The 27,115-nt window shown below is 39.2% G+C and overlaps 2 protein-coding genes across 2 annotated transcripts; both read right to left on the bottom strand.

Moving 5' to 3' along the window:
• Positions 1-885: 885 nt before the first annotated feature.
• LOC135464616 (atrial natriuretic peptide receptor 1-like) lies at positions 886-18,611 on the bottom strand. Its single transcript, XM_064742070.1, has 16 exons — positions 18,566-18,611; positions 17,525-17,651; positions 17,265-17,373; positions 14,763-14,817; positions 14,300-14,440; positions 13,107-13,283; positions 12,687-12,954; positions 12,107-12,250; positions 11,712-11,886; positions 9,885-10,019; positions 8,676-8,799; positions 4,354-4,422; positions 3,841-4,015; positions 2,915-3,013; positions 2,250-2,341; positions 886-966 (listed from the first exon to the last, which is right to left on the bottom strand). Exons 1-16 carry the CDS (start codon positions 18,605-18,607, stop codon positions 886-888), a joined length of 2,013 nt encoding a protein of 670 aa, XP_064598140.1. The 5' UTR covers positions 18,608-18,611.
• Positions 18,612-20,488: 1,877 nt separating this feature from the next.
• LOC135464608 (guanylate cyclase 32E-like) lies at positions 20,489-26,888 on the bottom strand. Its single transcript, XM_064742056.1, has 4 exons — positions 26,594-26,888; positions 21,951-22,204; positions 21,529-21,646; positions 20,489-20,871 (listed from the first exon to the last, which is right to left on the bottom strand). The coding sequence occupies exons 1-4, from the start codon at positions 26,886-26,888 to the stop codon at positions 20,489-20,491; spliced, it is 1,050 nt and encodes a 349-aa protein (XP_064598126.1).
• Positions 26,889-27,115: the final 227 nt, after the last annotated feature.

The raw sequence follows: 27,115 nt of genomic DNA, 5'->3' as shown, positions 1-27,115 counted from the left end.
AGACATTTTTCGATGGCTGGTACACACAAGGTGCGAGTTTGTGGGTTCCTCCACTCTCCCTGTTCGTACGTGGGGTCTTGGTGGCAGTAAAGGGCCGACGAAGCTCTTGTTACCGTTTTCGTAGTGTAACGTTCGTTGAAGAGTTCTTGCCCTCCATTAATACTGTGTGCATATTTGTACGCCACACCGGAGAACGATCGTCTGTAATTTGATAAAGGTTGGTGATTTAACCTGGGCATTCCGGTTACTTCCACTCATAAAACTGACCGTGTTAAGAGAAGTTTCCGAGTATGTCGGTAAACAACAGTAGAATAAATATATGTAAGAGTATAAACACGTAACGCAAAGTGACAATTCAAAATTTCAATGACAAGTAATGTGTTCACGTCTTATGTTTCTTCTTGGATGCAATCTGCGATCAGTGATCTTGCATTTCGTGAAAGCTCTCTCGTTGTTTCCTCCAGACAGAATTGTTTGACTGCAAAATTGAAATTGTACGCAAGAGTCAAGCAGTTCCTGCAAATTCCCTCTGCATTCTGCTTGAATTATGACCTTTTATCTCACGCAGAAGGTACTATCGTAATATGTATGTGGCGATCAGTGTTTCACAAGCGCTTGACTTCAGTCGGTCAACCCTATATACCCTATCCTCTCCTATCATATACAGTGTATAGGTGCATATAATAAATTACACTCACTTTGAGCGACACGTTACAATATTTTTGAAAAGCGAGAAATAAATCCATGGGGTATAACACAAATCTCCAGTGGAATTCTATTCTAAGAACTCAGAGCAGTCATTAGAATGTTCAGTGATCACGATTAACTCCCGATTCTCAAACGTTTAGTCATTCATTCAGGGCACGACTACATTTCTTGATGAATTCAAATCCCGTTGACTGCTGGCAGAACTTTGTCAAACCCATCTCGTCCTTCCAAGAAGTATGAAATGATTGTTCCTTTGCCCTTTGAAACAAAGAATGTAAGAATTAGTCCAAACTGAATCTTTATAACTTCTTTGTTTAAGAATACATTCCCAAAGAAACAAAACCTTTTTCTCATTAAAGGGGCGCCATTTCATGAGCTAACTTGGCTTGTACTGGGGATTTACAGATTCAAAATTGGTTATCGTGTTGTGCTGTTAAAAATATACCTAGTTTGCTTCTAGCTTATGTCTGCTGCAATCTGGTGCTGGTGCTGAACGGTATAATGCTGAATACCACCTTAGCCTTTAAAACAGTTTTATTTGGCAGCACAATCTTTTACACATAAACCAGCACATGGTTGTCGGTTTCCCCTGGGTTCTACTCCATTTCCTCCCAAGAATAATGCTGGCATTGGAGGTATATAAGTGAAGTATTATTCAGTACAACTCCAATCAAATAAATAAATTCTTTACATAACTGATACCACAGGTCGTGCACCTGTCGTGGATTTTGTGTCAGAGATTATATTCGATTTCAGTGGCGCGATCATTCTGACCAGCTAGAATCAGCTTGACAAAGTGATAGTCATCAAGATGACCAGCTTATGTTAGTCATGCAGTCTTGACTATTTTTGAAATATCGACCTGGAAATGGTTTTCTGTGCGCTTTCATGGACTAGTTCCAATGACTTCGGTCTTGTACAGTATGGGTTTTCAGGAGCGCTTCAAGACTATATTATTATGGCCTCCTCTAGCTTTGAGATGGGGTGTCTTTTTTCTTTTTTTTAATCATTCCGTTGCCATGGTGGACTCCGTTGCTCTTCCCAAAAGTAAGATCATCTCCTTTTTTCACAGTGATTGACTATTGCTCCTTTCTGTTCATTATTAACACACAAATTAAAGTTAAGACTCCCCAACAAGTTACCAGTCGCTCTTTAGATGGTGCTTACATCTCAGTGCTTTTAATCCAATCCTTCTGCGAGTTAATCTTTTTCCGGACGATGCCGAGTACGTCTGACTCAGTTTGGATTGCTGCCGATGAGCCAGCTACACGTGTGATAATTGTGACGTTATGAGCTTTATTATTCATACTTAGGTAATATGAAACCAGAATTACTGCAGAATTAGAGAAAACACTTTTTTGTAGCTTGGACATATTGAAGACAACACAATCAAAAAGACGCATTTCCAGGTTAATGAATGGAAGAGTTTAGATCTTTAAGTACGACATAAAACCCCAAGCACTAACTTACTCATAGATCTGTATTTCTGAAAACTAAGCTGGGAAGAATGAAACAGACCTCAGATCTAGGCCCCCGCTTACCTTGAGAGTTACCTCTCCTCTTTCCACAGTCTGGTAACCACCTAAGGCCATCAGCGCTGCATTACACTCGGGGCTCATGTGTATCTTCAAAGCTGTTAATCACATTAGTTACAAATGATTTCAAATCTCTGGACACGGTTTTTATTGCTCAAATTATTTAAATTCTTGTTTTGGTGCTGATTGTTGATTTCAGTGTCGTTAATTATTGGGAATTAACCAAGCCTGCATTGGATTCATAGGGGGCCTATAGTTGCTCCCTTGCACGTTATATAACAAAGATGTTCTCCTGGCTTTCCTCATTGTTCATATTTTCCGTTATATGCCCAATACTGATACGCCATGCGTCCAATGGCTTATTTCCATGGCCGGTTTCCTTCCAACATAATGCTGACCGCCGTCGTAGAAGTGAAATATTCTTGAGTACGGCGTAAAACAGCAATCAAATAAATCAAATAAATAAATATCTCCAAGGCATTGTACAGCCCCAGCGTTCACAGTGAAACAAAACCCATATAGACATAGGTCACTAAAAAGTGGCATTCATTGAAACGTTCAGCATTCGTTAAAGTTTAAGGCTTATCAAGTAAGCATGATGTAAGTATAAAGTGTTTTAGTTGGCGTTTATAGTGTATGTTTTCAGGGTAAAGTTTTGCGGTGAAACTTACGCAATCCATTAGATTCCATCCTGGAGGCGTAGTTGACTGTGTCGCCAAAGAGACAGTACCTTGGCATCTTCAGCCCTACCACCCCTGCCACACAGGATCCTGGCAAAAGATTGCTATACTCTGTAACAAAGCTGGCCATATACTTACGTTTGACCAGCAGCCCACTTCCTTGGGCAGGGAATTTCGAGCTTCTGCAACTATTGTTCTCAAGGCCTTGGCGGCAAATGCGGTGAACAGCGCTCATATAGGGCTTGTGAGGTGGTCTGACATGTTTACTGGAGAGCATGAACTCGTCTTACATTAATGTAACACATAAAGTAAGTTCGCTCTGCAGCTGAAAATGTGGGCATCACATGTGGGAATGCTCGTTAGGTACGCGCCAAACGCTGGTGGTTCATTCTGTGAACTTTGGTTTCCCCCACCCATGAAAATTGACCACCGTCGTTTAATTAGTGAAATATGCTTGAGTTCAGTAAACATTTTACAACCTCTTGCAACTACATGCAGATAGGAGTGTAAATAATGAAATATTATTTAGAATGTATAGCTTCAATGGCCCTAGAAAATATTTCAGTTTGTTCATTTATAAAAACATGATTGCGCCAACCAACAAGGCACTTTGAAATAGTTTACAACACTCTAAGGTCATACATATATACGTGTACACAACTAATTTTGGTTCACATAACCATATTTTAAACTTTCTCAACTATCTCAAACTTTATCCTCCTGCCTTCCGATAAAAGAAAATGTATGAACCACAAAACTACAATTAGATTCAAATAAGTTTTCCCCGTCTTTTGTAAGAAAAAATCACACCTTACTGCTGCACCAGCGGGGAACGATTTCCCATGTAGTGACAAGGGGTCGTTTATTGGCGTTTATATGTGTCTGGGTGTACTGTAGCAGACATGGAGCACACTTGCCTGTATGTAAGCCGATTCGCAGTTTTAGTTTCTCTTCGGGAAGGTGGCGTATTTTTAGACTGCCCACCGCGACGAGTAGGTCTAGTGACATACTGGCTATTTCCCCAGCATGGCGGTTTCCGTTCCTTTGAGGCAGACCACTTACTACCATGTAGGCGTCGCCAATAGTTTCCACCTTTGTATAAGTCGAAAGGAAAATGGAAACAATTATCATTACAGAGGAATTTGCACATCTGAATAATTATACATTTGAATGACTACACAATACTGAGAATGAAAAATTTCGGTTATATATAGGTGGAGAGGCGATAAAATCTATCGACATTCAGGTGCTTATTGATTTTTACATTCACGGAGTATTTGCAATATAAAAATGTTTTATATTAAAGGATGGTATATTCCTTTGAAGGAATGGTATAGCCTTTGTTCGCGTGTACCATAACAATGCTTCAATAACGCATAGTCCTTCATCGTAAATTTGTTATGCATCAGAGGTAAAAATATGTCCATCACCTTATACACGTCGTAGCTCTCGATGATGGTGTCGAAGCACGTGTACAAATCATTGAGGAATCCAACAACCTGAAAACAAAAGTCACATTAGTATCATTATTCATTTAAATTGCGAGTAACGCCCTACTCGAAAATTTTTTTTCTCGTCTTCCAGATGATTGAATGAAATTTGTGATGTCAGAGTACCTAAACACTAGATATACGGTTCGTAATTGCAACCTTATATTTCACAAACCTTAATAGAGATAGAACTCTTTTTGCGTATTATTTTCAGCTGTGTATCTGCTGAGCTTTACTTCCTGTTTCAGTTTCTTTCATACAATTAAAAGAACAGTTGGATGTCTTATTTTGTTGTCTCAGCGCTACGCTACGATACTTTTCATACTCCTTTTTGAAATTTGCTCGGACACCCTAACTTGGTCCACTTAACTTATTATTATAGTAAACATTACATGTGTTTGGTGGTTCGAGAGAGCACTCCAAAATAAAAGAAAAGTCTTTTCCTTCGATCTAATCATGTCCCCTTTACTTACTTTAATTCCGTTGGCTTCCTTTAATTCCTCAACCATTTCACACATGACACAGCAAATTTCAGTGTCATTTATGCACACTTTTAATTTCATTTTGGAGACAAAACTAAATTGGTTGGATCCAGTTTCAGGGCTTCAAAGTATCATTTCATCAGTCAACACGGAATAATGCCTTTAGAATATGCTTGAATAAAGACCTTTTAAACATGCAAAAAGGTTGAAGTACAGTCGTATTATCGCTGTGGTGATAATACACTGTTGACCATAAAGTTGGAATAAAATATTTTAGCCACAATCCCAGAAGTTTAATATTATTTTTCGCCTCAAAAATAATATAAGCCGACACGAATTGATGCATAATCTCTCTCTACTACGTGTACAAAAATGTTTTATTCTATGCTAATATGAGAATTACATAAGAGGCTCTGATGGTAGTGATAAAAAGCCCTGTGCCTGGTGCTTCTCCAGTGATCTTCATTCAGGGAGAGGTCAGATTACCTCGCGCATAACGGAGTTCTCGGTTTCGCATGGAACAAAAAGTAGTGTAGCGGGGATTCCGGCTATGCCTCGTGCTACTCCAATGCAAATACGCCGGAGAGTGATTGCCCTCCATCAAGAAGGCTACAAACAGTCCGATGTTGCCGATTTTGTAGGCATATCGCAAAGTACAGTCAGCAAAATCATCAGACGTCATCGAGACGTGGGTCATTTGCGGCCACGTCAAACTCCAGGACGACCACGACTAACTACGAGACGGGATGACCGCCGACTGCTCAATCTCTCTCGCACAAGCCGGAAAATGTCTGCGAACCATCTTCGCCGTTTGTGGCGGAGGCATTACAGAATCAATGTTTCCCGAACAACGGTGAATCGCAGATTACTTCAGCATGGTTATCGAGCAAGATGTATGACCAAATGTCCCCGCCTAACCGCCCAACATAGAGTCCAAAGGCTTCGCTGGGCTAGGGAGCACAGACAATTGCAGTTAGGGCATTGGCGACATGTGCTCTTCACGGATGAGAGTCGCTTCTTCCCGAAACCTGTGGACGGAAGGCAAAGGGTTCGTCGTTTGCGAGGAGAAAGCCTTCGAGATAACTGTGTGCAGGAAAACAATCAAGGGGGTGGCGGTTCAGTAATGGTTTGGGCCGGTATTCACTATGGTGGAAAAACGCCGTTGGTGGTGCCCGACGAAAACGTCAACGCCGTCGTGTACATTGATATCCTTGAAAACCATTGCCTTCCATACGCACGAAGGGTTTATGGAGACAATTTTCGTTTGCAAGACGACAACACTACACCACACAGGGCCGCTGCAACACGAGAATTTCTTCGGGCACAAGGGGTGGAGCAGTTACCTTGGCCATCGTGTTCCCCTGATATGAACCCAATAGAACATGCCTGGGATCTGCAAGAACTGGCACAGGCTCTGATCAATGAGTGGAACGTTCTGCCCATTGAATTCATTAACAATCTGGTCGACTGCATGCAACGACGTCTTGACGCATTGATTCGTGTCAGGGGTGGTCATACGAGATATTAATGACTGTTTCTCTTACAAACTGTATTGTCTGTAACTTATAATACGAAGGGAACAAATACGTTTATGTTTGTGATATGGAGACATTGCAGTAAAGCCTTCAATCCTTTCGTCTTGAAATGCCAGTTTTTGTTTTTACGCCTTTCTACAGCCTATAATCGATTCATTAAAGATTACAATAGGCTGATATGTGAAGAAAAGACCAACATTTGGTGTTATGCTGATATCTACGCCATAATCAAGCATTCAATACCGCGTACAATTAGAATAACTCCGAATTCAGTCGTCGAATTAATTTATTCCAACTTTATGGTCAACAGTGTATATGCCAAAACACGATATAATATACAAGAGCAACAAACACTGACCTTTGCGACTTGACAGTTCATGCATATATCTTCTAGTTCTCAAGATAAATTTACGGATACGAAATGTAAGCATTCGATTACCAAAGTAGTAACAGTTGAAAGTCAACCACAGGTTGTTTGTATAATTCATGGACAAAAGTGAATATATGTAAAACATTTGATGTCAATTCTTTGTTTGCACCCGTTGCTCATAATCATCAGCATTGCATTTCGGATATATTCAGATATATTTTCCTACTACGCAGTTGTACCGCAGTGTTTCTATAAAGATTGTAAGATATTTATTACCCATATAACCAGAAGAAAATAAAATAATGGACTGTGACCTAATCAGATTCACAGAGTAACGCAGTGGAAGGTCACGGATTTAGTGACTAAGGACAGATGAAGCCTTGGTGTGGATAGGGTATATGCCTGTCAAGATGAGGTGACGTCCATCACCTGATAATCGAGGAGTTTTGGGTTCGAACACCTTTGTTGCTAAAGAAAAAACAGTCCTACTGTGTCATGTAACTTGTCAAAAATGGTAGGCAACCTTTGTTGACATGAGTTTACCGATCAATTGTTTCATCGTGCTTCGGAGGTTCACAAACGTTCACCACATTCAGTTTTTTTTCATCTTTCGTCTATTCTGAATATCTTTGTGTGAAGCTTTTTTTAGACGACCGTGCAGTAAAAGTTATAAAAAATAGTTCCCTAACATTTTTGACAGGTCACATGACATAGTACGACTTCTTGTTACCTTTACCAATAAATCGCCCATAGGATAATATTGCGGTAGGATATTAAACATGGAGATATGCCTGACATTTCCGTACTCGGTTGTGATTTTGAAATGTGTTTCATGTGTGCGACAAAGCTCTGATTTTCGGAGAGGTTTATCACCTTCCTCCTTTATCCCGAGTCCCTGATAACTTTATTCATTTATCTGATGCTTCACCGTAATTTAGTATTTGCAACGTTCCTTTCACTCCATGTAGTTGCAGTTGCGAAGTTCTGAAATGACATAATTATCTGGTTCTGAAGCAGCCTATGTCACTCAGTGAATATATATATATATATATTGGTTTAATGGCAGCCCCATTCTAACGAATGATTTGTACCATAGCTCCACTCAATGAATACAATTCAACTAGTATCTGGTATCATGCACATCCGCACGCAGTTCACATTCTTTAAGAACCTCACACTTTGTAGGAAGAGAAGAAACACAATCTTTGTGACCTTCATAGTTATTTCACAACACAACATATACAGCACAGGTTCTAAATGGGAAAGGATGGGTCGTTATTTTATATTAATGGACCCATTAATGATCATTCTCCTTTCCTTGTATCACGCTAAAGTGTATTTCACGTAAACCTCGGCCAAATGCCATACTCTACGTTCGACTTTTATATGAAGTTAATTCGTCATCTGTTCGTCACCGGTATATGATTAGAAAGTGACATCCATACCCACCAAGGAATTCACATGTATTTGGAACAAAAGTATTAAAGCATTATACTAAGCAGTATACTAAGAGATCTGTTTCTGCTGTAGGTGAGTGCTTCAGACGCAAATAGAGAAGTAGTGGTGGTAGTGGGCGGTTGGAGCGGGGTGGATATGACTCTGATTAGATGGCCCAGGTGCCTAGTTTAGAACACTCCTTCAGCTCCACCCACCACCACCTCCGACCCCCAACAATCCCTACAGTACCCCCACCCCGCCTCGTTCCGCGGCCTTTGCACAGTATTGTCTACTTACCACACGTACCACCAATTTCCTTGGTTGAATTGTGCCAGATAGCAAATTACTGTCCGGCACATCAGTACCGTCCAAGTTCTCTACTTTCCTGAAGCACTTTGTAATACATTCCGCAGAGACGGTTAGTAACGATCAAAGTACCTGCATAGGTGTACTTCTTGATGAGAGGGCTGTGAATCCAACAATATCGCTGAAGTAGATAGTTACTGCCTCAAAATATTCTGGCGTGACTGTCCTTCCTGCCTTCAGCTCATCAGCTACGAGCCTGCAAACAATTTTAACAAAGAGTAGAACATGGTGTCTGGTAATTCATTCAGTACGAACTGGGTTTAATAGCACCAAAACTGGAGGATAGTTGAGCTGATTTATATATTTGATTGGTCTTCTACGTTCTACTCAATTTGCCGAACTAAATGTAAATAAAAACTCCTGCTTATATGTGGTGGCAAATTTCAAAACCGCACATGAATTAATGATTTTGTCGGCCATGGAGCTCAGTAATCGTATAAGAGTAAGCTTAATGAATGAATAAGTTAATTTATGAATATAAATTACTCGATCCCATAATGTGTGGAGGGTAATTTGTTGATGTTATTTTACCAGGTCCCAAAATATCCTGAATCAAATTAACTATATGTAGTATAAGGCACTCCGCTGTAGACCCGCTGCATGAACCAACAGAGAGTTTTGACCAGAGACAAATAAGAGAAAGATAACAGGCTATCACATGCTGTGTTTTCAAACTGTCAGTATCAAATCTCATGATGATCGAAAATATAATTCAGAGCAAAATCAGTTGATTAGTGTTAATTTATACAAGTTCTTCAAAACTGAATGGGAGTTATTCCTATGCCCAGCCTTTGTATGAACACTATTTATGTAACATCTGGGGCCTCCGTGGCTCAGTCGGTTAGCGCGCTAGCGCAGCGTAATGACCCAGAAGCCTCTCACCAATGCGGTCGCTGTAGGTTCAAGTCCAGCCTATACTGGCTTCCTCTCCGGCCGTAAGTGGGAAGGTCTGCCAGCAACCTGCGGATGGTTATGGGTTTCCCCCGGGCTGTGCCCGGTTTCCTCCCACCATAATGCTGGCCGCCGTCGTATAAGTGAAATATTCTTGAGTACGGCGTAAAACACCAATCAAATAAATAAATAAATAAATAAATAACATCTGACACCTATATACGCCTTGATTATACCAAATATGTGTCCTGAAGGTTATGTAATTAGAAACCATGTGATGTACTAAATGTAAAGGATAATGGGCCTCCAGTATTGGCAGGAGGTTTACAGATATGAAAGGCCCTTAGTCAGTGGACAGTATGGATTAACGCCATTGTCTCCCAGACTCACTTAGGCAACATCCTGGACAATAGATTCTCTGTTTTCGCCTGCTCTTGTACCAGAAGTTTGGTCCTCTCCTCTACAATGTCCTCCAGACGAGTAGCGTACTTCTCCATCATATGTATCATATTGTCCATTATGTTCCTGTAACATAATGCTTCACTAAAGTAGCATATACTCAGCACTCTGGTAAAGCTTTCCCTGTACCTTTCATGGCTTTGACCTTTGAAATCTAGACTATATTTATTATTAAAACCATACATTAAATGAAAACTCAAATAATAAATTTCACTCCCGTTTATTCCAGACAATATTTTATTTGCTGTTTATCGAAAACTAGGACTTCATAATCACAATTATATTTTTCTTTAAATGCGAACTATGTATATAAATATATATAGTTCGTATTTAGAGAAAAAAATAGTGATTGCGTGAGCCTTGTGCAGACGCTTATGTCTTAGTTGATCAATCATATTACCCCAGTTGTTAATCTTCCGAACGAGGGCTCAGCTGTTTTCTGTGTATGAAATCCATTTCATTAACCCAAAGCATTTGAGACTTACGACCAATACCATAAACCACTCACCTAACAAAATTGTTACCTTCATAACTTTCTAATACATGCAATAAGCAATAATACAAAACTGATCCTTACTTTATGAATGAAAAGTTTCGATAAATGTATAGCTGTGACTGCTTGTTTTCTTTCTGCATGCGATACAAAGGGCAGAGTATATTTAATACAGATTTAGATGCATTTTATATTTAGATGTATGGCAAGTCTACTAATCCCACATAAAGCACCCTGATAATCATTTTGTCTGTACACACAGTCAATTTTATACTGACAAATATAGGCTTTGGCAAAGATTCCTTTTTTTTGACAAACATGCAGTGAGTTACCCAACATTTGTTGCAAAGAACACTTAAGTGAAATCTGACATTGTCTCAGTCGTCTTATTTACCAAAGAATGGATCAGCAGGTATCAATCGCTTTGTAATATATATATGTGAATTAGTCGTATGTGACGAGTGTGGCGGTAAGAAGTAAAGCGAAGGAAGAAATGAAGAACATTTAAAATTAACAAATTGCAAAACATAGTCAGCCATTTTATACTCTTAGTTCCTTGTCCACTTCCCAAAAGCGGTTGGAGGAATATTCCCTTCCGGTTTAAATAAATGAAAGACGGATACATCGTGTCACGGCACCGATAGGCCTATATAATAGTACCTCGATATTTGTGTGAAGTAATATGAGGCCAGTGGTTGAAATAAATTTATTCCAAGAAGACCTCATTGCCAACATGTACTAGGATCATGACTTTTGGCAACGGGTCAAGATTGTGACGGATAGTGAGTGACTCCAAACGACGAAACACACGCAACGGGTGCGGATTCAACGCATGCGCGGGGAGTTAGTAGATCCCCTGTTTACAGTAAATAGTAAGTGACCGACGACGTGCACGAGAACATCTGCCAAATCTTACATTCGCTGACGGCCACATGTGTAGAAGGGAGTTTCCTCCAACCTATAAATTTGACCTCCATCATATATGTGAAAAATCCTTGTTTGTGGCGTTAATCAACTGCCAGATAACGTACCACAATTATATAAGGGACAGGTATGACGAATAGTTTTGACGAACATGTACTAGAAATATTTTGCTATGTACAAAATACTTAGGATTTCTTTTAACAATCTTCTAGATTATTATAGGAATTGTGGACGTATAGATTGTGGAGCATAGCGATCTGAACATCTTCCGATTTTGTGATGGTTAACCTTTGTAAATGTTTCCTCTGAACTGTCTTATGCTGATAGGTTTAAAAACTCACCCCCCTGTATTCATGGTTTTTAAACTCGCCAGAATGGTTTTGAAAGTTGGTCTGTCGCCTGGGTTCTCTGTCCAACATTGGGTCATCAGGCGATGGAAACTGTCAGGGCAGGCCAGAGGCGAAACCCTGGGGCGGAACGGCGGTTGAGAGCCCAACTTCACACGCTCAACAATGACTACACGGAAACAGAGGTCATGTTAAAATATTAAGTCTTTTGCTCATGACAACATTTAAGCATTAAGATTTTATGTTGATCAAAAATGCCCTGGCTAATCAATCAGTACTAGGGTAAAACAACAAAAGAATAGGTGGCCTTCGTTAAAATCCATGAATCATCTTAAATAAAAATTAAATAAAAATTAATTGCGAGAAGCGATGATATTGGAAGCTTATACCTTTTGGTTCTTCCGCCTCGTTGTCATAAGGACCGGCCTGTAGAGCTATCTCCTGGAGAAGGATGCCATAGGAGTACACGTCCCCCTGGACACTTCTGCCCGGCTGAGGGGTCCGCAGATGCTCTGGGGCCAACCAAAGTTTCTCTAGCAGGACACAGGTAGCAAAAAAGCATATATAAAACATGACACAAATGTGCAAGAAAGATTAAGAGCCAAGAAATGGTTTTATACCACCATTCAATAGACCCATCTGTTTTTAAACTCAATAGTACATACCATCAGGGCCTTAATGTTCCTTTATGAATCATAAGGGAGGAAACTAAATACTGCATGAGGTCTTGAATATACGTTTTACTCAGTACCATAGTTCCTGAACCTCTGCCCATGTAGCAATCCATTTTAACACTTAATAATATAATATTGATAATACTTATAATATTGAGCCATCGCATATAGTTATAACACATCTGTATACATTTTTAAAACTCACATACATACGGATATTTTATTCCACGGAATCAACTGTACACATAGACGTTTGAGACAAATCTTTATATTAGCTATTTCACTTCTTTCTCACTTTGATAAGAGGCGAATTCTCCACAGTTCTTTGGATCCTCCCGCGGTAAGATGGAAAACAAGCCGAAATCGGTCACCTTACATTGCCATCTGTTGTCGATGAGTACATTGGAGGAAGTCAGGCGCCCGTGAACCTGGATATCTGATCGATGAATGTATTCCATACCCTGCAATAATGACAACAACCTATTTATATCCCATCCTAAGTCTACAAAACTTATAGACCTTATTGAGTTTTCAAACTTGCCTGCAGAGGTCACGAAATGAACCTGGACACAAAGTTTTGTCAAAACTGGACAATATTTGAAACACTTATTGTATGGAACTAGCGATCAATCAGAATCAAGGAAATGTTTAAACATACAAAACGTAGGCACCAATTATAATACTTCCTAAATTTAACTATTATAACACAATTCACCTTTGCTATGTCCAACGCAAACGACACTTTGAAAAGTTGATCCAGTTTGATCTTGTCGCTGCCAAGGATATCTAGAAGGCTTCCCTTATGACAGTACGCTGTGACCAGCATTGCGTGTTTGGTATCCACACAGGCTCCAAAGAACGCGTTCACGTTTTGGTGTTTTAATTCTCTGGTCTACAACAAGAAAGAGAAAAGCTCATTCACATGTAACCCCGGATGGAAAGCGACATGGGATGAACGATTTCACTTAATCTACGAGATTTGTGTAAACCTGTATGGACAGCGACATAATAAGGAAGATTTCACTTCATGTACCAAATTGAGAAGCTTTACGGGTATCGACATTTCATTGGGAATAAGCTCTTTAAGAATTCATTTAGTACCGGTACACACATCTCATCGAAACGGAACTTGTTGACAAAAAAGGAATGGTATTCATAGTATATTATATTTTCAAATGTGAAGATTACTTGTATAATGGGTTACAAGTAGGAAAGAACACGTGTGAGCAAAGCTTTAGAAGGCATGCAGTTTAGCAGTGCCCTGAATGTATATGGCCCATATAGTTAAAGGTGCTTTTATTTGCATTGATGTCATGGATATTTGACCAGACTATTGTTCTATAAGAAAAACACGCAGTTTGTCGGCGGTGCTTGGAGCAAATCCACTGCCAGGTTTTGCAATGCTAGCAGCTGACAAGACCGACAATTGTCCTGTTGAAATGACTGTATCTGGTTAATCGAAAGACACTTCTACTATATATAGTTATAAGTAGACGTGTGCTGTACTGTCGTAAACAAAACTGTATCTTAATATGTTTACATTTATTGAGATATCGGAAAGAAGAAAAAGTGAAAATACCTGTACACATATAAACACGCTGGTATATATATTGACCTTTCAAAAACAACTGAAGATGTGTTGCCGCTGTGTGTGTTTGCATGGTACTGGTACCTTAAAAATCAATGCACACGCAACGACCAGCTGATGCTCTATGGCCAATCTAAAATCGCTGCAGCGGACATGTAGTGTCCACCCGTGGTTGCACAAACTGTGATTAACGATCACTTCACTACAGAGCTGTGTATTTCCGAACAGCAAATTTTAAGTCATCAAAGGGGAACAGTGTTCTGAATAAACCATGAACAGATCCATACACGTGGGACATTTGAGAACATGTGTGTGGATACCGTGTTTAGTTCACGAAGCACGTCCTTGTTCAGAACCACGTGTCGAGTTTCCAAGTGCTTCAGGCAAACCAAGCCCCCTCGATACAAAGCTGTCTGGCAGAAGATCTGGTCATAATTCATCAAGCTACTTCCACATTGACTCTGTCAATACAGAACATTAAAATCTTTTAATATGTATTTGAAACTGACAAATACATTCATACGTACACTTTACCTGGTATTCCTTTTTTCAAAAGAAAACTCATTTAAAAAGCCAAAGATGCCAAGATTCAAACAAAGTTTGGTAAATGTGATAGACAAAATGTGCTCGACATGTGCAATTAACTTATTCATTAATGACTACTTCTATAATATACTATATATATGAATACTTCTATAATTGTGGAGAGATAGACAACAGCTGGTAATACCTTAGCAGTTCGCAGTTTATTACTCGAAGCTTGATATCTGCTTTGAAACATACATTGTCAAACGAAGTCATATAGAGAACATTATCATCGTTCAGCTTCAATGGCCACCTTCAAACACCATGAGAATAATTAGATACTACTGAACATCAATTCCTCGTGGGAATGTAATTTGTACAGAGCGATTCTTTCCTGTAAAAATTTAATCAGCTAATAGCCAGCATTACAGGTGAATTAAGTTCCCTCCAATTTATCTCATACAATGTCAACATTATTAACTCAACTTCGATAGGAAATTGCAAATGGCAGGAAATGACAGTATAACGGTAAGAGGCATCTCCATCTAGGCCACTGGATAAAGGATGGTTGCAAATGCCACTGTACAAATGAACAGCAAGTGAACTCCTACTACGAGCTTACACGACACTATAATGTGGCAAACATAAACCAGTAGGTTACTAGTATAGAACTTATCCATCAACCCACCTTGCTTGTGCCAGTACTGTATGATTTAATGCTATAGCTTGATCCTAGCGTCTTTCCTCTGTTCACTGGATGAATTTCATCGTAGCTTATTTTCCATGCCATACTTGACATCCGAGCTGCATTTCTTTTGTTCCTAAATCCAATCCAATTAAGAGTTAAAATCTACATTCAACAGCTCAGAAGAATAAAGTGGATAGCAATTTCTTTCTTTTTTCGCATAATGTTTTGTGGAAGTTTCTTATTCCGTTATATTTTATTCTCATTCATCCAGCAATACATGTTACCTGCACTCGTTAAAAACAACTGACAACGGAAGTACTAAGCGCATACATTTATAAACTTCCCACGATTAGATTACGTTGGGTAATTTAGCTGCTTTGTTTAACCTGGTTAACTAAAATGACTGTAATTACCGATCTTATGGTTGAATGGTAATGTTTATAAGTCAGTATCATATCGCCACAACATAATAAGATAGTTACATGTAACTCAGAAAAAGCAAGTACCTTGTATGTATAAGAAAGCAAGAAAATTTCGCTTTGCGCATTTGTGTAGATGTGGGCAGAGGTATATTATAGATTGTAGGAATGAATTTTTTAATAAAAATATCAAAGAAATGTTGTCAAAAAGCGCATGTGGAGTAGGATTCTAAATTTACTGTGACAAATTAAAGCTTACAAAGGAAGACAATTAGCATACACACCTATATATGAAAAATATTAGGCCTAAAATACCCACAAAAACGACAAAGCCGAAGATGCCACCGATTATCCACGTAGTTAAGTCTGTGAACAAATGTCATATAGCATAGGTATAATTGTTACATGCATCGCGTGTTGAGATTTTACCAGAGTTTTTTTTTTACGCTGAACTACTGAAGTTTTTGAATAATGAATTTCTATGACAGCTGGGACACTGTCCCATGTCACTGCCCCAGCAGATTTGTCATACACCTGAAGAAGTACGGTCTTTTCTCATGCATGGCCATTACTGGCTATTCCCTCCCATGTGTCGTTAACATAACTGAGGTTAAAGACGAATGTTTTATGCTGGTATAAAGCTTACTGATCTCAATTTTAATAAATCTAAAATGAGCGATACAGTGTATATTATGTAAAAATTAGGCACTGTGCTCGTTTGAGGTGAACAACATGAATAAATGATGCCTTGTGAGAGAATTAGACACAGTTGATACGGGAGTTCTATCACAATCTAGTGACGTATAATTTCTTTTGGAAAATGTATTGGGATTAACCTGAGTTACATTTAAAATCACAATTATCGAAAGATATTAGCATCCGAGATGTGACGACATGCTTTCCGGCTTTATTTTAAGATTATAGCTCATTCTCCCCAAATATAGGAACAAACTGTAGCATAATACAAGAAACTTGCTGAGTCAGTACATTTAATCATTAACCAAAATATATGTGTGCCTTTTTTTTACATTTGGTTTCATTATCAAATACATGTAACATAGATAAAAAAAGCGGATTTCACGTATTGCATTAAAACGGATATTAAATCATATAAATTACAGAAAATTTATCTCCATGGAATTTGCGGTCAGAACAGTCAGCAGGACACATTAAAAAACTAACATTTGATTTAAAACGGCTATGCAGATGCCTTAATACCAACAGCTATGTAAAGCTCACCCACGACAGAAACAGTGCAGAATTCATTTTGCCAGCCACAGATTGGTCGCCCAAGAGGAACACTCTTCCCGCCTCCTGGCCAAGTGATCGCCTCCTCACTAAAGTTAACTTTTCGCGTCCTAGGTTCGTGTATAATTATTAAAAATTAGTTTTGCTGTCGTGTATAAACAATATAATCATTTACACTTGATCAGTTAAGACACACAAAAATGTAATATATTTACATTATCTTCTGAAGAAATAGAGAAATACTGCAATAATAACTGGTGCTGCCAAATTATTATCACAACTGTTGTTTCCAACAGAGTATGTTGCTTCAAGCATTTTTTCCTACTCTGTGTGCGCAAATGTAATGCATGTATTCAGTTGACATGATATAAGAGTAACCAGACGAGCATTATGGGCCCAACTTACGCCCGTAAATGGTGAGCGACGGTCACATAGCTTCCAGATACATAATTCCTTAAGACATAGTTCGGCCTACGGTCTCCGTTATGGTCAACAACCACAAGGCCATCGATACCTGTCAAAAAGCAGTGAAGAAAGAGGCAAACGATGAAATTTATTTGATAACTATTATTTTGATCATTTTGATAATTGATTAAAACTTGCTTATTGGTCATCTTAGTTTGTTATTGTCAAAGCTCGAACCCGTTGACGGTGGATGTACTCACCTTCAAATTCCCAACCAAACAGGTGTTCTGATACCTGTGAAATATTTCCCTCGGAGGCCAGAGTTCGATTCAGAGCTAGGGCATAAAGGAGAACAGCATCATAGAGGAAGGCCGCATCCAAGTCTACCTGTATGACGAATAAAGTACATCAAAAATGCAAACTTAAATGTTAAAATACTTAGTGTGAAAGAGGTAAATGTAGCATATCATGAAAGTTAAAACGGCAAGAAATGAAAACCGTCATTCTTTACCAGATTCGGCACTGAGTTTAAACCATAGCTTCGAAATATTTCAGCATGAATGAGCCAAAATGAACACAAAACCGACAAAAAAGACACAAATCTGCCTTGTCAGTGAACATGGGTTTCACAAACGAATTATCTCCAATGTCAAGTGATACCAGTGCTAATAACTGAATTGTGTATGATCGATTTTTTCTATCTTTTGTCTCATAGCCTTGAAATTTGGTCATCGTAAATCTAAACTAAATCAGAAAACCCAATTAACATGAATGGGACTTCCCTGTTTGAAGTTCACTCTGGATGTGACATGAAACGGTCCCTGAGTTCGTTAGTACTCATCGTGTGATAGATATAGTTTTGCTTTATTGTGTTGTCATGGCATATAAGTCTTTTCTTGTAGTGATGACAAAGGTTTTCAAGGATGTTTAACACGTCACAACTTCAAACAATTCATTGTATAGAAGCCAGAGTGGTTGCAAGTGTGCATAAAACCTGGTGATTTGACAGGTTTCGTTCTGGAGCATGGCGGCCCATTGCACTTCACTGTTTGGCCACAGTGGCCAAGATGCCCGCCATATGCACTACAGCAAGATACATTTTCTCTTACATATATGTGGTTTATGGTAAACATTAACAGTAGTTATTGGTGCATCTAGGTGTAAAGCGTTACATGCATCATCGTTTTGCTTCGCATAGGGTACTACTCGCTTTTGAGATTCCTTTGAGTTATAACATTCATGAGAGTGATCAATTCCTTTGCCATGGTTAATTAAGGAACGTGCTTTGGCGATTCCGTTACCTTTGTTTCGTTGTCCAGATGACTGGAAAATGGTGGCATCATGGTAGCCATTCGGACCTTGTGGATGAAGTGGTTATAATCTGGGTTGTCTTGAGGTTCCAAAACCGTCACGTCCAAGAGACCTGACATATCATATCCAATCAATGGGCACAGTAATGAAAATATTCTAACTAGTAATCTATCACCAGACTTAGACCATAACAGTGCTAATCATACATGTAGTATGTTGTATTCACTAAGGTTGTGCCGTAAAACAATTGAATGGCGTGTTACTTGCGGGTATGAAACCTGAGAACAGGAGAAAGTTTATTACCTTATATCTTTTTACGTTTCTAAATAAAAGTGTACATTAATATCCTTTAGTCATTTCTATATTTCTTTCTTTGTGTCCCTAATTGGGGTCCATTGTTGTGTCTGTCATTTTTCATTTATGTGTTAATTGGGGCAACCCTTTATTATTATTGTGTACTTCTTGCTACGGGTTTCAACCAGAACAGAAGAGCCTTTAGGTTCACATTTTTTTTATGTTTGTAAGCAGAAAACGTTCATCTTGATTCACATTTTCGGTGTTTCAAACGGAACAACGGCTAGGTTTTCAGCCTTTAGCATGTGTGCGATTTGTGTGTGTGTATATAAATATTGCAACTGTTTTCATACAGGACAGTGTCTGGCCTCACTGTTTTCTGGATTTTTAAACAAAATAATGGCTGAGTTCATGTTGTTTGATTTTTTCAAATTGTTTTTTTGTTTGAGTGGCAGGATTCACCGTTTTGTTTGGTATCTCCTAACTGAACAATGGTTGAATTAACATTTTTGTAGTTTTTTTAAACAGAGCATTATCCGGTATTTCAAACAGAGCAGAAAAATGACTGAATTCAAATTATCTTTATGTTTTAAACATATCAATCACCTATTTATACATTTCGGTGTTTTCAAGCTGAACAATGATTAAATTCACTTCAAACAGCTACAGACAGAACTGGATTCACATATTTGAAATGACAACATAAGTGTACACACCGACGTTTCCATGTGATGGATTTTATGTAAGCGTGATTCAGACCGATAAATAAATTGTACACTGGTCTATCAGGAAAATTAAGTATATTTAATAGCATAATGATACAGGACAAAAAATTTACGGCTTTGGGGCTTGATTTGGCGTTTGAAATTAATAATAGATGTAGCTGAAAAAAAAACTATCCGAGAGAGATAATGCATAGAATGCACATGGTTTGTATTTGCTAAATAATGAATATTTGGCTTCCATACTTACCTCAGAGCAAGTTACTGTATATAGATGAAGTACTTTAATGGAAGCTGTTTCATTAGCTGAGATAAATCGATCGTTGTGCTTCAATGATCTGTTTCTTAGTTAGCTTCTAGAGGACAATACCGAAGTAGACAATCGCGCTGTTTACGCGCAGTGTATAGTGTGATAGATTTGTAGCTTTTGATTTTCGTATTGAAGATTTGTATCAGTGCATATATCTACAATGGAACAAAAGGGCCCATAAATACGATTTTGGGCTTCTGAAACATACACACGAACAAGGGTTTGCGCTAAAACGTAGAGTGTAATATCTCTATTTTGTAAGTGGCATGGATTTATATAAATATATACGTTGGCTATGTTATAAAGTAAATTCAACGCACTCAAAAAATTAATCAGCTGAGTGATGCTAGAATGTATTGTTATTACAACACAATAATCTGTCATATTCAACACAATATACTATGAGTGTAATAGAATATCTATGTTGAATTAATAGAATATGTGAGTTACAGAACAATCTGCTGGAATAGCAGAATACATTCTAGCATCACCCAAACAACACACTTTCTGTTAAATTCAACAGATCATTTTTTCGAGTGTAGTTTAGTCTTTTAAAACAAAAGCTGGATTCTTTACACGATAAAAGTCTAACCGGTAAGGTGGCTGTCTTTTGGAACCATCATCCTCCCGGACGTATGCCCTGTTGTCATGTCATGGGACATATCCATTGACGACGTGCCATGTGACATGTTCATTGGCACCATGCCATCTGACATGTTCATATTTGATGACGTCATTTCTCTCTTTTGTCTTGATTGGTAGAGTTTCTCTAGGTCGGCCTCTCTCTTTCGCCTGTGAGAAGCATGATCTCCGTGACCACCGTGACCTTCTGTGTTTGTATTTGTGGTCACGTGATTAGAGAGTTCGGCTTCCAGTGACAAAAACACAAAGTCTCCATTCAACATCCCCAGAGTCTGAGCAGTTTTCATCACTATGTCCACCATGTTTCCGTACAGACAAAGCAAGAACACTACAGACAGAAACAACAGACAGATCATACTATACAGTCAAAAAAAATAGCGATGAATACTGAATATATTGAATATAAAGGATTACAGCATGAAGAGTAAAAATGAAGCAATGACGATGGTGTGATATAGTTGCCAAAAGTCACACGTCACCGGTGAAAATCCGGACTCAGGTAGTCATTCTACCTGAGACAGATTGATGTCATCCGTTTACACGAAATGCTACCGACAACGCATCTAATCTGAAAACTGCATGGCTGTCGAGCGAGTGAGTTCTTGGGGCTTAACGTCGTACTTAACAATTTTTCAGTCATATGACGACGAAGGAATCCTTAGAATGCATGTAATGTGCCTCCTTGTTGCAGGATGGATTTCCACCGCTCTTTTATCTAGTGCCGCTTCAGTGAGACGCTTTACGGAAGGCAAGTAAGCCGCTCCGCCGGAGCCATTATACTGATACGGGCCAACTAGTCGTTGCACTATCACCTTCATGCTGAACGCCAAGCGAGGACGTTACAACGTCCTCTTTTAAGGTCTTAGGTGTGATTCAATCCAGGATTGACCCTGAATCTACCGCTCGCATGGATTTCGAGATCGCTAATGGGGCGTTCAGTGAAGGTCGTAAAAAGACTCTTACTTATTATTATTAGTACTCTTACCCCTGGTTTGTTCCCTTGTGGCTTGCAGAGCGCTCTCAACTGTTGAACTGCTTCCCATCTCCGACATGCCCACCTGATATGTATTCTTCACCCTGATACCGCTGGCCTCCAGATCTTTCTGTAAAGTGACCGGTGGGCATTTAACTCGAATGACTTGATTCTATATTCACTTTTCGACTCTTGCTAATTTAATCTTTTAAATGCTATTTACAGCTACTGTTTTATCAAGTATTGCTATTTCACAAATTCAGTTTACAAGACAATGGTTTAACCCGCGCAAAAAGTGTCCCATGTATAACGTTCACTTAACTTCAATAAACACCACATCAAGTGAAAACTGTCAGTGTCAGAATTTAGCTTTTTTCAAGATTTGGACTCTCTCGTGGTATGGAAGAGACTTGTGCAATCTTTGCTGAACTCACCTTAAAACTGCTGGTGGCAAGATGCCAGAGGTGTTGCTCGCCGCTAAGAATACAAATGCGGGTCCAGTTAAAATGTTTGAGGATGTCAACAACAAATATGGATGCCTTAGTGATGGGAGCGACTGTCCGGGCGAACATTGGGTAGGTGGTCTTATCGGACATCTCTGTGGAGGTACATCCATAGCTGATCATAGGTAAATTAAGTTCGGCAGACAACAGACCACCTGGACCACAGACGGAATCGCAGTAGGCACCTGTAAACAAGACAATGCGCAATATGGGCCAGACAAAGTCGTAACGGTCTCCTATAAGCTAAACAGTGTGCAATTTGGTTGAGACAAAAGAAAATGTGAAAAACACGTACATGTACATGGACCAAACGAGATCGCTGTGGACATAAAGGAAACTGTGCGCAGTGTGGGCCAGACAGAATCATAACTGGTGCGTTTGAACAAAACAATGCACAAAACCCGTATATGAACCAGACACATCCGCAGTGGACACACACATAAACAAGAAAAAGGGCAATATGGGCCAGGAGGAATCACAACGGGGCGCCTATAAACTAAACAAGGCTCAAGATCTCTACACACACCAGATGAAAGCGCAATGGATAGCTGCAAAGAACACAAGGTGTAATACTTCGTCATTACCAGCATGGAATTCAACCACTAAAAGGACATCCACACACAACGTACACAGCTGCTTGCTGCCATATACCACCATTGATATTTGATGCCGTGTACTACTTACTGGTGTTTGATACCATACACCACTGCTCCTGGCGATGCCATATACCACGTACAACTGTTTGATGAAATTTAGCACGCACTACTGTTGATACCGCCATATACCAGGAACTACTGCTTGATGCAGTATACCATGTATTACCGGTTGATGCCATATGCTACGTGCCACAGTTGGAGACAACACACTACGTATTACTGCTTGATGCTATATACCATGTACTATCGTATGATGCAAGTTACCATTTACTTCTGCTTTTTTATCATACAGCACGTATTACCGCTTATGTCATATAACACATACTACAGTTCGTGCAAGTTTTTGCAATTCCATCTGGTCCATATACGGGTTTTGGACATTGTTTATGGATGTCCACTACTACAATTGATACCATGTAGCGCGTTCTACTGTTCATGCCATATGCCACTGCTTCTGTTCATGCCAAATGCCAAGTACTACTGTCTGTTGCCATATGCCACTACTACTGTTGATACCATGTATGACGCAGTACTGTTCATGAAATATGCATCGACTTGCGCTTATGCCTCACACGTGCTACTGTTTGTTGCCATATGCCACTGCTTCTGTTCATGCCATATAACACGTACTAGTGTTCGTGCCATATGTCACTGCTTCTGTTGATACTATGCATGACGTACTACTGTTTGATGCCACATACCACTACTACTGTTGATACCATGTATATATCATGTAATACTGTCTGATGCCTTATAGCATGTACTGCTGTTTTATATCATAGACCTCTATTAGTGTTGATGTCATGTACCACGTACCGATATTACTGTCGATGCCATATACCACGTTAGACACTTTGAGGCCATACACCACGTACTGCTGTTTGATACCATATACTACATACTAATGCCTAATGTCATGCACCACTACTATATTGTTATACTATATCATGTACAACTGCTTTATACCAAATACCACGTACTACTACAGTTTGAGACCATACACAACGCTCTACTGTTTGATGCCATACACCACTACCACTATTTCAAAGTCGGGGTATCCGGGATCAAACCCGGGTCGGGTCATACCAAATACTTTTAAAATGGTACTTGCTGCCTCCTCGCTTAGCGTTCAGCACTGAGAGGTTAGGTCAAGGAAACATGACTGGTTGGCCCGGTGTCAATATAATGTGACTGGGTGGGGTGTTTTGTCTGATGTTTTTGACATGATATTCAGTGGCGACAGCACTTTGCATGGTGGCATGGACTCGCCCTGCCAAAAGCGCACAGTAAATGTACGCACACCTAAGGACTCGTCGTCGTCACATGACAGAAAAATTGTTAAGTACGACGTTAAACCCCAAGCATACGTATATACATGCTTACTACTGCGGATGATGTTATATACCACATACTAATGTTGATTCCATATAACACGCACGGCTTTTTGATGCCACTACAACTGTTGATACGATGTAGCACCTACAGCTGTGCATGAAATATGCCACTGCACTGTTTCTGTCCATCTATACCACGTACTACTGTTTGATGCCATACTAGTATACCATTACTACTTTTGATACTATGAAGCACGTACTACTGATGATGTCACATATCACGTACTACTGTTTGACGCCAAATGACAATGTTAACTGTTGATGTCATGTACATATATCTACAGTTTGAAATCATACACGACCCACTACTGTTTGATGCCATATAGCATGTACTGCTGTTTTATATCATAGACAGATATTACTGTTGATGTCATGTACCACGTGCCGATATTACTGTCGATGCAGTAAGACAGTTTGAGACCATACACCGCGTACTGTTGTTTGATACCATATACTGTATTAGTACGTACTAATGTATCACTACTATACTGTTATACTATATCATGTACAGCTGTTTCATGCCAAATACCACGTACTCCCATTAATGCCATATACCACGCACTACTGTTTTGTGCCATATACCTCATACTACCGTTCCAAACCATATACCACGTTCTACTGTTTTGTGCCATATACCACGTAATACTGTTTTATGTCATATACCACGTACTACTGTTCGAGGCCATATACCACGCACTACTGTTCTGAGACATGTACCACGTACTACAGTTTTGTGATATGTATTACGCATTACTTTTGGAAGCCATATACCACGTAGGCCTACTATTGTTTTGTGTCATATACCTCATACTACCATTCGAAACCATATACCACGTTCTACTGTTTTGTGAAATATACCACGTACTGCTGTTCGAAGCCATTTACCAGGTACTAGTGTTTTATGTCAGAATGCATGTTCAGCCAGAAACACTCAACATACAGTAATTCGGTGAATGCGAGAACGCTTCTATTGACACAAGGGAGATACAACTTCTTGTGTACGTAGTTAAACATCAATCAGAGAAATAAACAGAAGAAAAATAAACAACAAATAAATTAATAAATTAATCAAAACGCATGCACTCACAATAATACAGTATATTAAGAATCGGTACTGAAAAGCGCACTTATTAGGTAATCACTGGGGACTTGACCATCTTCCTTTTCATTGCGGCTGATTCCAATATCTCCAATTTGGCATATTATCTTGAAGCTGGATGTGACATTTGTTAGATTTCTTATTGTTCTATTGCATTGCAATTGGGTGTGAGATCTAACAATATGACACCACATGTAACATCCCAATCGGAATTGTAGCGGTACAAAGCTGGCTTAGGTAAATGCCGCGTGATGAAGCCAAGTTTGGCCGATAGAACGTGTCGTATCGGTATTCACAGACAAACTGTTATGGTTGCTGTGAATTCCTGAGTACGTGTCTGATTAGCACTAATTGATGGTGATCGCCACTTCCGCTGGTAGTGAGTTGTTCTTTGTTGGCCTTATCTGAACAAAGATCTTTTGCTTTTCGCTTAAGGTATGCGATGGTGATGTGCATGGATAGACAAAACGGGAAATATTATCAAAAATCTATCAATCTGATAAATTTAACAGAAAGTCTGAGTACTGCTTAATATGTATTATGTTATTGAAAGAGATTATTCTGTTAAATATAGCACATATATCCAATCACTTCAACATAAAGATTATACTAGACTAACAGAATATTATGTTGAATATGACACGGTATGTTTTTATAAGAACAGAACGCATTCTTTCATCACTCAGATAACAGACTTTCTGTAAAATTTAACAGACTATTTTTTAGTGCATAAATGATGTAGGCCATGTGGATGGTGCGAAGAGAAGGCAGATGGGCTAATCATGTACAGGCCATGTAGCATCCAGGAGAAAGAACAGCATGCTGTGCAGGTAGATGTGACAGGTAGATGTGAAGACTAAATCCTTCTATTTTCTTATCACCGGTAATACTGGTAAACATGATGAGTGTTCCAAACAAATGGAACAAATTCTAAGATAAATATATTAAGAACTACAAAATTAGGTTTACCGGTACAAGTCACCAAACATGCACAGAATAGCTGGAAATAAATATATAATAAAAGAGAAGAGAAAGGGCGTTTTACAAGGAATCGGGTAAGTAAGAACTGTGATCTATTCATGAGGGAAGCAAAGGCATGGAACAAAATATACTGATGCAAATTGGCACTTCGCATGTTTCATCGGCTATTGATGTAAGATTTAGCGGAAATAACCCATCAGCGTTTAATCCATGTTTTAATTCAGCTTAGCGGTCTGTAAGAATGAGCAATAAATGTGACAAAACTTACAGCTTATCTAAATATAGATCCAAGACATATGTGACGGCAACCGTCATTAAATACCCGTACTACATCCCAGAAGAACTCTTTACAGGCATGTACAATTGCCAAAGTTGATGCTTTTCATTCAAAAGACGACTAACAAGGAAAAAACTTGACTATTTCAACTAAAATGTTTCACTCACCAATAAAGGCTTGAACGTTGTAATTGTGATAGAGTTCAACTAGACTCAGCATGCCCTTGCCCGCGGAGCAGGCACTGTCCCGAAAGATAAAGTTGAAATTATAACCCATGTCCCGTACAGCAGAAAGCGAGGACATTTGATTAATCTTCTCCACGGCCAGGTTCATTGCTCCACCAATCCGCCTGCCGATATCGCCATTATTTCCAAAAGGTATCAACAATCCCAAAGTAATTGCTTCTCCAGCACCAAACCCCAGAGTCCGGCTAATTGCGTACAGAACACAGAGCAGCCTCATCTTTCTGATACCATTGTACCATTAACGTATGAGTGTGTCCCTCCACTGCTTGCTCCACGCTTCATGCATGTCACTAGCTGATCAACCAATGAAACAAGCACATGGCGCGCCATACGAAAGAGCCAACGGTCTGAAAATCAAGCGAGATAAATATGTTAATACCTATTGTTCTGTTCAAAGGACGAGATGACCTATTCAGTAATTCTCGTCCTTTTGTGTAGATATTA

Source organism: Liolophura sinensis, chromosome 1, assembly GCF_032854445.1.
Source record: "Liolophura sinensis isolate JHLJ2023 chromosome 1, CUHK_Ljap_v2, whole genome shotgun sequence".
Classification (NCBI taxonomy): Eukaryota; Metazoa; Mollusca; class Polyplacophora; order Chitonida; family Chitonidae; genus Liolophura; species Liolophura sinensis.
Note: the sequence above shows the minus strand (reverse complement) of the source record. Positions and strands in the feature narration are given on the sequence as shown.